Source organism: Poecilia latipinna, unplaced genomic scaffold, assembly GCF_001443285.1.
Source record: "Poecilia latipinna isolate Pla-1442-1.1 unplaced genomic scaffold, P_latipinna-1.0 Scaffold2634, whole genome shotgun sequence".
NCBI classification, from domain to species: domain Eukaryota; kingdom Metazoa; phylum Chordata; class Actinopteri; order Cyprinodontiformes; family Poeciliidae; genus Poecilia; species Poecilia latipinna.
In genome coordinates this window covers 56,209-70,025 of record NW_015115250.1, presented here as the reverse complement: position 1 = coordinate 70,025, position 13,817 = coordinate 56,209, and the positions used below count along the sequence as shown (strand labels likewise).

Below are 13,817 nucleotides of genomic sequence, written 5' to 3'. Positions count from 1 at the left end.
CAATACTTCAAAATAAAATTACTCAAGTAGAAAAAAAAGTACAGCGTAATAAAAATACTCTTAAAAGTACTTTTTTTCCCAAAAAAAGTTACTCAAGTAAATGCAATTGAGTAAATGTAACTAGTTACTATCCAACTCTGGAAATAACATACCAACAACTGTATGGAGGTGCTATACAGGAGCAGCACTGAGGCCAGATATTGCTTGATGTGCAGCTATGTGAGTGATGACGTGTGTGTGTGTGTGTGTGTGTGTGTGTGAATCGGGTTTTTATATCCTTATGGGAACCTATTTCTGTCCACAATACGGAGTTGTGGGGACCACAGCTCCGTGTGGGGACGTTTTCTTGATCTCCATGAAGGAAAATGCTGTTTTTGGGATAGGATTTAGGTTTAGGGCTAAAATGTCAATTAACTTTTGGTTAGGTATAGGAATAGGGGTAAGGGTGGGGTAAGCGATAGGCTGTAGAAAATGAATGGAAGTAAAGTCCCCACAAAATACAAAAACACAACTGGGTGTGTGCGTGTGTGCGCATGTGTGGGTTTGGGGGTACGTTCCTTGTTGGTTTTAAAGGTTTACACAGAGCTGGGCAGCTTCACTGCTCTAAATCAGCCAGTCACACCCCACTGCCTCCCTGTCAGAGGCCTATCTGCTACCACTTACTCAGAAATGCAACAAATTTACTTCTAATTACTTTAAATTTTGTCGTGCTTGTAAACACTTGTGCTCTGACAGTTCATTTATTTTATTTGATTGCTGTCAACTATTTATAGTGGAGGGCAGGGCGGCTTGCATGCAGTTTCCATGTATCATCTGGACTGCGCTGATAAAAAAAAAAGTGACTGCAATGATTATCCTCTGGTTTTAGGGTGTTTATTTACTCACTGAGGTCAAGGAGAATTATGCTGTAATTGACATGCACTCAAGCTTGGGACAGCGTTCCCCACGCTCTATACAACAGGCGATGAAAGAAAACTCTGACTCTTGCTTTAAAACCGTTTGCAACACTGATGAGCGTCTAAAGCCTGTGTCACCATTCTTGATGGTGCCATATGCAAAAACACATTGCATGTATGAGACGTGTGTCACAAACACACTGCCATGTCCTTCACTGACTAAAGGACAGATAGCAAGTCTGTGGGAGGACAAACTCTCAGCAGATTAGCAGGTTTGTTGTTTCCCCGAGAGTGAACGTGTTAGGAGAAATTCCCAAACACTCTATGTTAAATTAGGCCCCTGCTTGGAACAAACTGCTTGGAGCACATTTTATTTAGTGGCACCAGAGTAGATAGGGAGCGGAACACAAATTCATAACACACTTTTCAGACAGGTTTTGAAAACCATGCAACCTTTCCCTGCTCCGTCCTCTTCGAATGGTCTGAACCACATTCAAATAGTAACAACAATCTGTGTGATAAGATAAACAAAAAAATTAATAAAACAATGATGATTGTTGTATTCATGAAAATTGCTAAACAGCAAAATGAGAGAGAAAATAAAGGTAATCAAAATTACAAAAACAATGTCAGAGTTTTGATGTCAAAGAAATATGAATCAGTGATGTGAAAAATGTTTTTATATCAGTAGAATAATTTATAAAAGATATACAAGTTAAAATTAGCTTAAAAGGTAAAACTAACAAAAATACTAATGACAGCATTTAGACTAGCATTAGCATGTTGACCTAAAGTGACATATTGCATGCAGTGTGAAAAAACCCCATGTAAAAGCTGAAATTAGCTAAAATGCTAATGCTAGCTAAAGATGTTATCATTAGCATCTAGGCTAGCACTAGCATGTTGACCAACTATAACAAATTCCACATAGTGTGAAAAGAAATACGTACTTAGTAATTAGAAGTTCAACTTAGTTAAAACTAGCTTTAAAATGAATAATTAGATGTAAGCAATCACTAGCATATGCAGTAGGACACTATACTGTGAAAATAAAAAAAATCAACAAAAGTCTGCTGTATTCTGAGACATGTTTGTGACGTCAAATCTTTTAAACAATGTGACGTAGAGACACGGAGACATTTTTTCAGTTCAAACCTTCCTGTTGCTCAAAATTGAATAATTCTTTTTTATATAGATCTGTTATAATTTTGCCATAAATTTGGTCTGTTTGAGATGCATGTCACTTTATCTCAAAATCCTCTTTTTTAAGAAAACAGGCAATATCAGACTTTTTTTTTTTAAATTTACATCTCAAGCATATTTCTACATGGTCACAGCTCAGAAACAGATAAATGTACATTCATGAAACAAGGCATGAGGCATGATTAAAAACATAAATAAAATGACAAATTTCTGAAAGCAAATATTAAATAAGTTTTTTGCTTGTATATATAGAGCACAACCAAAATGAAGCTAGACTGATGGCAAAAATGGCTCTTTGGATTGTAAAAGTTGCAGACTGCTGATCTAGAAGGTGATATATGGTGGCCTGCAAGCTGTAATATCTGCAATGATCAGTGTAAAACAGGTTTGTTTGGCGTTTAGCTGAGCTAGAAGAAAGCATTACAGCCAGCAGGCATTTTGACCGCATAATTTCAGCCAGAGAGGCCTACGCTTCCTCTGCTTGCTGTCATTATGCCCTCAGTAAGCCACATAAAGACCCGGCCATCATGTGGAGATCACCGCTCTCCTCGGCGCTCGGCCTGATTGGCAATTATCGAAATAAACCAATGTTCTATATCAGGACTTTTGACTACATAACTACCCTGTTAATATCGGGAGGAAGTGCTGGAGGTCAGGGAGCTCTCAGCCGCTTGACCCTGGGGTCGCAGGAACCTGAGCTACAGAGTGGCACATGGCAGTGAATGAGCGCTAATGGTTTAGATGGTATCTGTTTCACAGGGGGAGAAAGCCAATCTCCCGGGGCAATCTGGAGCGGGGAGGAAAAGCAGAGGCCTGAAAATAAACCCCCACTTGTTTCAGAGGAGCGTGATGCCGCTGCCCGGTTAGTGGGACTGTTGGGCAGGATGATGAATAATCACACCCAGATGACCGCGCCGCAGCTTCAGACGCACCGCTCGTCCCCCGCACTGCCAGGCACAGAACCATTTGAAGGAACGAGTTCGAGAATGATTAGGATTGTTTGTTTGGACAGTGCTCCAGCGGCGGCGGTCCGTCACAAGAGCCTCTCCAAACGATTAGGTGAGCGCTTGCTGCAGGCAAGCTAAAAACGGAGCCCCTCATGCGGCCGCTGAGACATTTGTCGATGCGTGACATGGCTTCTTGTTTCCTTTGAAATACCTCGGTAAACATCAGGCACATCCACAGCAACGACTCCGTGAGCCCACGGAGTGCTTTCAAATGTAATTTCCCTCCTTTTCCAACCAGAGTAAACAGAGTAATTGCACTTGGGAGACTCCCAGTGCTGGCAGACCAGGGTTCATTTTCGCATTCAAAATGAAACCCAAGTCACTTTAACATTATCACAATTCTGCTGCTTATACTAATATGTTTATTGCTTTCCCGCAATTCGCCTGTTAAACGAAAAGGGACATTTTCACATGGGTGTTTTCATAGCACCACGCATACCACCACAGGTGGGTGGTAACTGATTACATTCACTCAGTTAAATCGAAGGCAACCAGCCTTTTCTTCAGTTTTTTGACGTTTTGAGACCTTTGTCATCTTGGAGGATTGTAGTTGAGATAAAACAGAAGAAAATAATCTTCCATTAGTCCCCCAAGTGTGAAATTTAAACTGTCATGACAGAAAGTGTTTTACTGCCATAGTTTTAGTTTGTTTTATTTTGTATTGTGCACATTTTTTTGTTATTGTGACTTTTATTTTGAAAAGCTAGAGTAGGAAGTGCAATCTAGAATGTTGGCTGGGCACCAAAAGAAAGAAGCACATGATGTAAAGGCATATTAGCAAGTGGTTCCAATTAATTTAAGTTTAAGAATTCTTTTTTGTTTTTGCTCTCATTTCTACCTCACAAGAACGGTCAGCCAGCGAGGTATGTCATGTATGTCATGTATATCATTGTATTTGTGACACCATCTCATTTACGTTTGTTGTATTTTTAGTTCGACGGTGGTGTTGTGTCAGAGACACAAAAGTTATAAGAAGAGTTCATTAAAGCTGACTAAACACCAGCAGTAACGAGCTCTTTATTGACTCCAAGAAGAGGTGGAAGTGATAAAGTGGACAGTACAAAATAAGAGTAACAGAAATAATAAGCTAAAAAAACAGAATACAAAACAGTACGGTGTAGAAAAAACATCATCCAAGCTAAGCTAGAAATATAAATGCAAAAAAAAATTAAATGCAGAAATTAGGGCTGTCAGTATCAACATGCAATTACTTTGAAAATTTAATTTGTTAATATTACGTAATGCAGATTAATCCAGCTACCTATCTTCACCTAAAAACATCTCTCCCACAGAGGGTTACCTAGTTCACAGCGTCTCGTTACGACTCGACACACGGAGAACAACGAAAGACAGTAAGGCGAATGTTTTCCACTAGAGCCGACAGCGACAAAGTTTAACATTTTTCCACCTGCTAGCCCACATCTGCACATCTATGTGTACGAGCTTGAAATTTCACACACACACAAATTATGCCGGTTGCTCGGACTGTCGTCTCATTGCACAAGTTTCATTGGGAAATGCAAAAATTACTTTCTGAATATAAAAAATTGGAAAACTGAAAATCTTCAGACATGTTTGGTTTGAGACAATTGAGAAAACATTTTTTGAAATTGTGCACACAAATATTATTATTTTTGAAATTTTGATATGGGCATTTGCCCAGGGCGGTGTCAGAAAGGGGTGGGGCATCCAAGAACTAGAAAAAAAAAATTATCATCTGTCCGTTGTCCCGTGAATAAGTTTGCTGCTACTTGTATACATGTGTAGTGGAGTAAGTTTCCCTTAGCTGCTGTTGAGTATGGGAAGACTGATTTCTTCTACAAAATAAAAAGCATTTTAATTGGTTGGAGAGCAGCAGAAGGCGGGGCTTGCCAAGGGCACCACTCCTGGAAGAGCCACAACTGTGAGTATATTTATGTATATTTAAAGCTTACAAAGTTAGGCATGGTGATTAATCGCATACATACACACACACACACACACACACGCACACACATTGATGTTTCTGTATTGACCAGCTTTTAGGATGTTTTCATCTCTAGTCCAGTTTGTTTTGAACGCAGGTAGGAGTACAGTGGTAGCGACGAGTTCAGGTTCTTTCATCATTTCAGCAAAACGATTCTGAATACCATCCAACAGGGACTCAAATAACCAGCTTCTTCAGCTTCTCTCGCAATTGGTGCAGCACTGGCAGGAGAAAGCCCATATGCACAGATGATTCCCTCTTTAAAATCATCCAAAGATGGGAGTGTCCATTATTACCTCCAAATAGAGCACTGCTGCATGACGTCCACGTTCTTCATTTTGGGTTCATAAACCATCCATATAAAGGTCTGACTGTAGTTGCATTTTATTAGAAGCATGAATGACCACACAGAAAATAATAATAATAAAAAAATCGGAATTTAATATTGGAATTATGCATCAAAACTTGCTGTGTGAACATAGACTTGAAGAACTGATGTACATTTATAGACGGTGTTGAATTTGCTTCATCTGATTTGGAATCTGTGTAAAAGTATTGGACCTGAGTTGACTTTCATCTGGTTAAGCACAATGAAATGACTATTAATACTGTGTAATAATTGAATGAGAGCAAAAAATAGAAAAACAAGCAGTGTATTGATGTTTATTTTTAATACTGTGAGTGAAAATGAGATTAATTGAATAAAACAAACTATCTTCAAGAAGCTGAAACAATAAGACTCGCACTGCAAAAAACACAAAATCTCACAAAGTATTTTTGGTCTAATTTTGAAGTGTAAATATCATACATGAAATAAGACAAAACTAACTTACAAGTAAATTTCCAGCAAGATATAGGAGCTTGTTTTAAGTAAATAATTTCTTAATATTGATGAAAAAGTATTAGTTCCATTGGCAGATTATTTCACTTATAACAAGATATTTTTCTCACATTATAAGTGAAGTTATCTTTCAATGGAGTTAGTACTTTTTACCAATTTAAAGAATTGTTAACCTAAAACAAGCTCATTTATCTTACTTGCAAGTTAGTTTTATATTATTTCAAGTGTACTAGAAACTAGACCAAAAAATACTTGGTCAGATTTGTGTTTTTACAGTGCATTTGACATCAGTTTCTGCATTTTGAGTCTCTCTTCTGCACCAGCAAAATTAAGGAAAGATTTAGGAATGATTATCAGAGGTACTGCGTATTGCACATAGTCAGAAGCCAAGCTTCCTTCTGCAACTCTTAAGTTGTGTGAGTCCAACAGCAGCAATCTGACAGAGTCAATCCATAAAAAAAAAAAAAAAGGGTGAGGAGTTTGCTGCAGGTGCTGCCATAACTTTACCAGATGAGTCAACTTGCTTTATGAAGAGGACAGGTCTGAACTGGAAAGACTGGGAAGAATAAAGGTGCTCCAGTCCCTAGGATGATGGTGACGCGAAAAGGGGAAAATGCAAGTTTGCAGGGCCACACAAGACAAAGCCGGAGCTGACATTCCTGAGTAATTCAGACATCTGTCACATGGCCCGTTTCTCCTCGCCACCTGAGACTCGTTCAAAGCGGTCCGGGGCAGCCCGCCCACATCTGTGAATGCTAAGGCGGCCCTGAACGTAGTTAGACTGTAACACTCTGCAGGCATTGTTGTTCAAACTCTGACGTTTAAATTGTGACCCCACTTGGCCTTTGAAGGACCAGAAATGGGGAGAGAAGACGATGAAGTGCTCAGGAAGCAAAAGAATATCTTTGTCTTACAGCAGAGCACCAGGGAGGAGGCGTTCTCCCAGGCCGAGGTTTTATATCGACCAGCGACATGTTAGTTGTGTTCCTATGTTTTACTCAACCTCAGTGAGCTTATTCAAGATAAATAACAAATTACACACTAATTATAAAAAAATAACATCATAACTACTGATAATAATTAGGGAGGAACCGATAAGAAAATTTGGGCCGATATTGATATCCAATATTAACATTGTTGTTTTGGCTGACAACCGATATTTACAGATATTGTATATAAAACTCTGGAATAAATCAAGAGAACACTTAATCTGATCAGTTTCTCTGATTTTATGTTTTATAGGTATATGTTTGAGTTAAATGAACATTATTCTTTTATTATATGAACTGCTGACAACGTGTCTCTGAAATTCCAAGCAACAATTTGGTATTTATTTGCAGAAAATGAGAAATGGTCAAAATAACAAAAAAGATGCAGTGCTTTCAGACCTCAAATAATGCAAAGAAAACAAGTTCATATTCATTTAGAAACAACAATACTAATTTTTTACTTCAGGAAGACATCAGAGATCAATATTTGGTGGAATAGCCAGGAGGTTTTCAGTGGGTTCAGTGCAGTGGGCTCTTCAATTTTTCCAGAGCTGTATTTCTCAACTGTTTTGACATCTATGGAAAAAAAATTACCAGAAATAGACGGCAACAAGATGGAAATAATTATCGGTTGTTAATGTTGGCCCAGTTGTATTTATCCGGTTGATACCGATATGTTTAAAAATGACTAATATCAGTGAATGCTGATATATCGTGCATCCCTAATAATAATAATTATAAAAATACTATAAAAAGCTAAATGAAAGATCAATCATACTTTTGTGCATCATTTTAGAAAATTATTCTAATTTAATTCAGTTTATTTACCAATTAACACTTAATGTCATCTCAAGGCACTTTACAAAACAAAAATAATCCAATCACAGAGACAGATTCAAAGTCAAGTACATACATTCAAACATGATACTAGGTATTAAACATTGCAGTCAATTTCAATTTATTATTAAATAAGCTGAACTGAAATTGAATGTCTGAGGTTCTTTATTATATCAACAAAAGCCAAAATAAAATACACTTAGAATTCTCCTATACCATTTTATTTTGTTGTATTGCAGTGTGTGTGTGTGTGTGTGTGTGTGTGTGCGCGTGGGCACGCGTGCGTTTGCTTATAATCCCTTGTGGGTACTTTTTTCCTGACACATATTATGTTGTGGGGACCCACTGCTCCTTGTGGGGACTGAAGCCTGGTCCCCACAAGGGGAGACGCTGTTTTTGGGTCAGATTTAGGACTAAGGTGTGAATTGAGTTTTGGTTACGTTTAGGGTTAGGAATGTAATGGATAGGGTTAGAATAAGGGTAAGGTTTAGGCTGTAGAAATGAATGGAAGTCAATGATACAAAGATAGCCACGCAAACGTGTGTGTGCGTGAGCGTGTGTGTCTGTGTGGACCCATGCTTTTGCTTCATATGATAACATGTTCAGTGCGACTCGTCCGCAGCACCGGAGCACGTTGTGGTGTTGACAGTTAGCTAACGATGATGGCCCACTTTGATGCTAAGCACAGTGGAAGCAGGGTCATGACCTTTAGTGGCCTTGCTGCGTCACACACGCTCACACTCACGCAAATAGACACACGCACGATCATTGGGAAATATAAATTCCCATGAAGATCACCGCCTGCTTTATTTTTGCGCCATCAACTGTGTCCAGATGTGTTATTAGTGTGGAATTAAAAGGCAGCACCGTGATGAATGCAAGAAATAACTTCCCTATTAGTGTAATGCATCTTAAATTACACAAATGGGGAGTTAATTGACTTATTTAGGTTGGAGACTCAAATTTGAGTCGTTGTGCTGTTCCTAATTTTCTTCCATTCCACGAAGTTATTTCAACATCTGCTGCTAAAACTTTTTCTTCCATCCCAGAGATTAAAACCTGGATGTGATCATGAAGGAAATATAACGATCAGAATGTCTTTTAAAAGTGTTAGAGGGGTGAAAACACAACGAGGCTGTGAGCTGGTTTTATATTTAGGAAAGATTTTTACTTTGAAAAAAAAAAGGACTAAGCTTTGTCTTTTTTTAATTTACTTTTGCACAGATACAGTCTGGATGGTGGGTTATGATTTTACAGTCATTCAATAAAATAGAGCTTTTGTTCTATTCAGGATCTGTTTTGAGATTTTTGAGACAGTAGTTGTTTCTCATTGTTTTTTAAATTGAGAAATATTGAAAATACCTCAGATTAACACACACCCAGGTAACTTTTTTTTTTCTTTCCACAATGAAACTGCAAACACCTCTTTAATAACGTGATTGAGCTGCAGTGCTCAAAGTGGTTTACTTATGCTTTTAGCAGGCTCTGCTCAAATATTTCTTGGGCTCCATCTAGTGGCCGAGAGTTCTGCCTGTCTGAATTCATGATTGAATTAGGCCAATAGCTTGAGAAATTCTTAGGTGATGCGCCATAACAGACATTTGCCTAATAGGGTTACAGTTTTGTTTTGCAACTACCATATATATATAGAGAGCTGAAACTATTTATTTATACAGTGCATAAAAGGACACAATCATATTTTTTTGCACTCTGATGTTACATTAGATGAGAGCTTTCCTGATGTAGCTCCTTCAAAATTATTTCTATTTACTCAAGTACTTAATAACTGATCAAATTATCAATCATTCAAAGTTAATTACATCAGCAGATGGACGGAAATATAAAGTTAAGTGGAAATTCTGGTATTTTAAGGACCAAAATGACAATAATTCATATAACAAAAAATAAAAAAATCAGGGAAAATAAAATTTTTCCAAATCAATTTTTTGAAATAAAAAACAAACAAACAGAATTTTTGGTTAAAACATGTTTGTTCTTCCTTCAGTGGGTAGAGAATCCAGAAATTTCACTCAAGGAGAGTATCGATACTTCATGATAAAATTTCTCAAGTAAAAATACAGCACTGTAAAAATACCCCTAAAAATACTTTTTTCCCCACAAAAAGGCTAATCAAGTAAATGTAATTGAGTAAATGTAACTAGTTATTACCCAACTCTGGTTTCTGCCACAAGCTTCTCACAGTTTACTGGAACTTTGCCCTTCACAGGTGGGATGGTGTTGCCAGGGTTACAAACTTCCCTTGTTTTCCCGCTCAGTGTAACTTACTGCCAAACTAACATTTAATCAGAACACGACCTCAACAGCACAAGGTGAGTCTCTGAATCCACTCACAATCTACGTTACGCTGTAGGAGAACACCTTCTTCCTCCCTGAGTGACCTTTCACCCCTCGTCGGTACAGGACATGTTTCACTTTGGATAACGACTCCGTCTTTTCATTTCCAGCTGGCATCTTCAGAAGGTCTTCATCTTTTGTTCTGTTGTTGATTTAGACATTTCACATCAAAACCTGTTCGTCTCCAGCACACAGAGCCCGTCTCGTTCCTGGACAGTATGATGGCTGGACATTCCCATGCTGCTCATCCCTGCCTGTAGCCACGACCTTCAGACATCTGGAAATAGGACTCGGGGACAAACCAGACTTGAAGAGCTTCATAGTTCTGTTATCTTAGCTGATTTCTGCTGACCAAGATGAACCGGTTGTCTCTCCTTCCTGTTTAAATATCACCACCTCCCTATTTTTTCATCAAGTAGTGATTTAGGGTATTATTTTAGGAAGGTGACAATATGATGTCATCAAACCTGGTATTAAGAAAAACATCTTGGACTCCTCTCAGCTAATTAATTACAGGCCTGTTTCTAAGTTACAGCTATTTAAAAACATATTACAAAGAAAACCCTCCTAATTTCTTCAAGATCAATGCAAATGTTTGGTAAATACCAATCTGGTTTTCATAAAATGCATTCAACAGATTCCTTCAACTTTGCTTAAAGGACCCAGTGACACCATGACGGCTGCAATCACTGTGAAAGTTACTGTTTGAGTCTCGTTAGGTATTTTAGAAGCCTTTGACATTGTCAGTCCACTGTCTTAATCAGCATATTGTATAGTTTAGTCGAGATCTTTGGAACCATTTTCAAAGCTTTCAGGTTCCATGCAAACCAGATTTAAAAGTGACTTTTTCTTAAATCCAAGTCAAATCTCAAGAATTTGATCCTAAGTCAGAGTCGAGCCTCAAGTCATTTATTTTGGTGATTTCATTACGAGTTAGAGACTCTTTTATAAACCACCACATGTCAGACTCCAAGTGGTCTAACACGTGAGGGAACTCATGGCTGTCTTCCGAGCCCACTTGGAATATTTTCAGAATATCTCCTTAACTTTTATGCAGATGACATCCAGCTGTTCCTTCAACAATTCTCTCAAGTATCTGGCAAAGAAGACAAAAACTCTTCAACTTAACTCTGGGAATACTTAGCATCCGACCACGACATTGGAGAAAACGGTTCCTCTGATCAGGCAACAGATCTGACCTCTGAACGAGGGGTGCACCGATTCATCGATGACAATTTCCTTAATTTTGGGAGATCGGTCGATACATGTGAAGCCGATCTTATCTGCCTCAACAAAGGTCTAAAAATGAACTTTGTCCTCTTCTGTTCTCTCATTAGAGGTCTGACTGACAGATCGGCTCACCAGGTCATATCTGCAGGTTGGCAGTTATCAGTAGTCGCCCCACTGTTGCCAACTTTCTTGCTACATTTAATGGCATTTCAGACAAAAAAAAAAAAAAAAAATCGGTATCGGCCAAAATCGGAATCGGCAGGTCAGGCTTTTTAAAGATCGGTAATCATCGATTATCCAGAAAACTGCAATCGGTGACCCGCTAGTCGTATGGGAGAATGACATGTCACCAAGTGGCAACAATGTCACTCAGCAACATGTCTGTAAGTTCCTGGAGTTTGAAAATATTCCACGTCTTGGGAAGCACCAAAATCAAACAGAAAATATCAAAATACAAAAAACTTCAAGTAAAAAAAACAAAACAAAAACATCTGTAACATTACTAAGGTGAAACAGCAAGGAAGACAGTAAGAACAAGTATGATTCACTGCTGGGGCACAGTGGATGCATTTAATGAGTCAGACATACAAAAATAAATCACGACAAAGCAACACATGTACTGTACAAATTAAAAACCTGAAAGGAAAACAAAAAAATAAGTAATTGCTGAGAGGACGAGAGGAGAGAATGTCCCGGTGGAGACGCGATGGACGCCGCTGCAGGAACACGTTACACACGTCTGATGGGACGGGGCGGAGGGCGACCGGCGAGCTCTAAGTGCGACGCCTCCGACACGCACCCCAACATGGAGGAAAAAAATTTAAAAATTAAAGGGTCGTTTCACAACTTTGATGATATATATCCAAAAGCAAAACCTCTTAAGAATTGTACAAGTATAAAAAAGCTACAAACATTAATAAATTACATCACTGACACAGAAACACTTCACAAGGTGCTAGTAAAATAATTCTGAAACCTTCAGGATACTAGAAGTCGGACAAGTGGCTGGTCATAGAAACTTTGTGGGGGTTTTTTTGTTTGTTTTTTCTCTTTTCTACAGTTTTTTCTCCTCAAAGCTTCACTTCTCGCTCAAACAGAATCACAATACAGTTAGCTTTGTGTATGTAAGGCCATATGACAATAAACATGTTGACTAATTCTTTCTGTTGTTTCCCAAGGCAGCACTGATGACCGGAGAGACGGAGAAGGAGGGCAATATCTGAAATTCATATACACACATAGATACTTTTCAAATTAAATTATAAAAAAAAAAAAAAAAGTTAAAATGTAGAATTAAGTGGGAGGCAAAAAAAAAAGATACAAAAAGTTAAAAGGCTATGTACAAAGCTAAATTTTATAGAGTGGGGCCTTAAAAAAAAAAAAAAAAAACACACACACAGAAACAAGTGGGAAGTGTGCTGTGCTGCCTGTGGAAGCAAAGGAAGAGAGAAAGTATCCCCGTGTGACTGCGTCTCTGTCAGGGATGAGGCTTATCGTCGTGTTCCCGCATCGCGTCCCTGCTCCTCCGTTTCCCCCCCTCCCCCCACTCCCTGGTTCCCCTGGTCCGGTCCGGTCCGCCGATGTGCGTCGTCCTACGTTCACGTTGGAGAAACGTCCGGACTCGGTGTGCTTTGTGCTTTACAGTCGTTTTTTTTCCGTTTTCCTATCTAACGACTCGAACTAGAATAAATAAGTGGCGGCGCTGATAGTGCTCTGCGAACGTTAAGTGTGGACGTGAAGGCATAAATGCTGCTTGGGGTTGGTGCTGATCTGATCCGATCCGACACTCCAGGAAGATTCTGTCTCAGTCTGACAATGATAAGCTGCATCCGTGGGTAGGAGCCCCCCCCCCACCCTAGCATCCCCCCGAAACCCTTCTACCCCGCCGACCCCGACCTAAAGCACGCATGCAACTCATACACATGCAGGGGATACTTTCGCAAATCTTGGAATGACTGCAACGTACTTCTATTGAGCAACCCCTGATAAAATGACAGCTGTAGTAAAATGAGACATGTTCTCTTAAAAAATATTTATAATAGCTTCTGTACACTTTAATATCTGAAAGTTATAAAGTATAAGTAGAGGCAAAAACCTATCTGAGTGATGTTCTTCTTAGAAATTGAAAAATGCATGATTTTCCTCCGCTCCCGCGTCTTTTCAGTTTTTTTGTTTCTTTTTTTCCTAATTCTCCTCTTGTTGGCTTTTTGTCAGCGAGCAGGTTGCGAGTCTGGGACGGGGCCCAGTCGGTCAACCGGCCCAGTCCATCAACGGCCTGCTGCTGCGTGCTACAGGAGGAGCTTTCCGTTTCGATGGATCTTTAGGATCTTTCCCAGTCTCTGTTTGGCCGTCGCCATGCCTTTCTTTAGTCGCTTCGCTGTGGAGAGAAGGAGAAACGACGGGAAATGAGTTTGAATATACAGGTGCTGGTCATAAAATTAGAATATTGTGATAAAGTTCATTATTTTCCATAATGTCATGATAAAAATTAAA

At 39.0% G+C, this 13,817-nt stretch overlaps 1 protein-coding gene across 3 annotated transcripts in view; it reads right to left on the bottom strand.

Moving 5' to 3' along the window:
- Positions 1–13,509: 13,509 nt before the first annotated feature.
- phf2 (PHD finger protein 2) overlaps positions 13,510–13,817 on the bottom strand; it is a 54,167-nt gene continuing 53,859 nt past the window's right edge. For 2 of the 3 annotated variants that reach the window (XM_015020677.1, XM_015020678.1), the window contains exon 22: positions 13,510–13,701. In XM_015020677.1, the coding sequence (XP_014876163.1) occupies positions 13,613–13,701 (89 nt within the window). In that variant the 3' untranslated portion in view covers positions 13,510–13,612. The remainder of the gene's footprint in view (positions 13,702–13,817) is intronic. The other variant, XM_015020679.1, reaches the window with a different exon arrangement.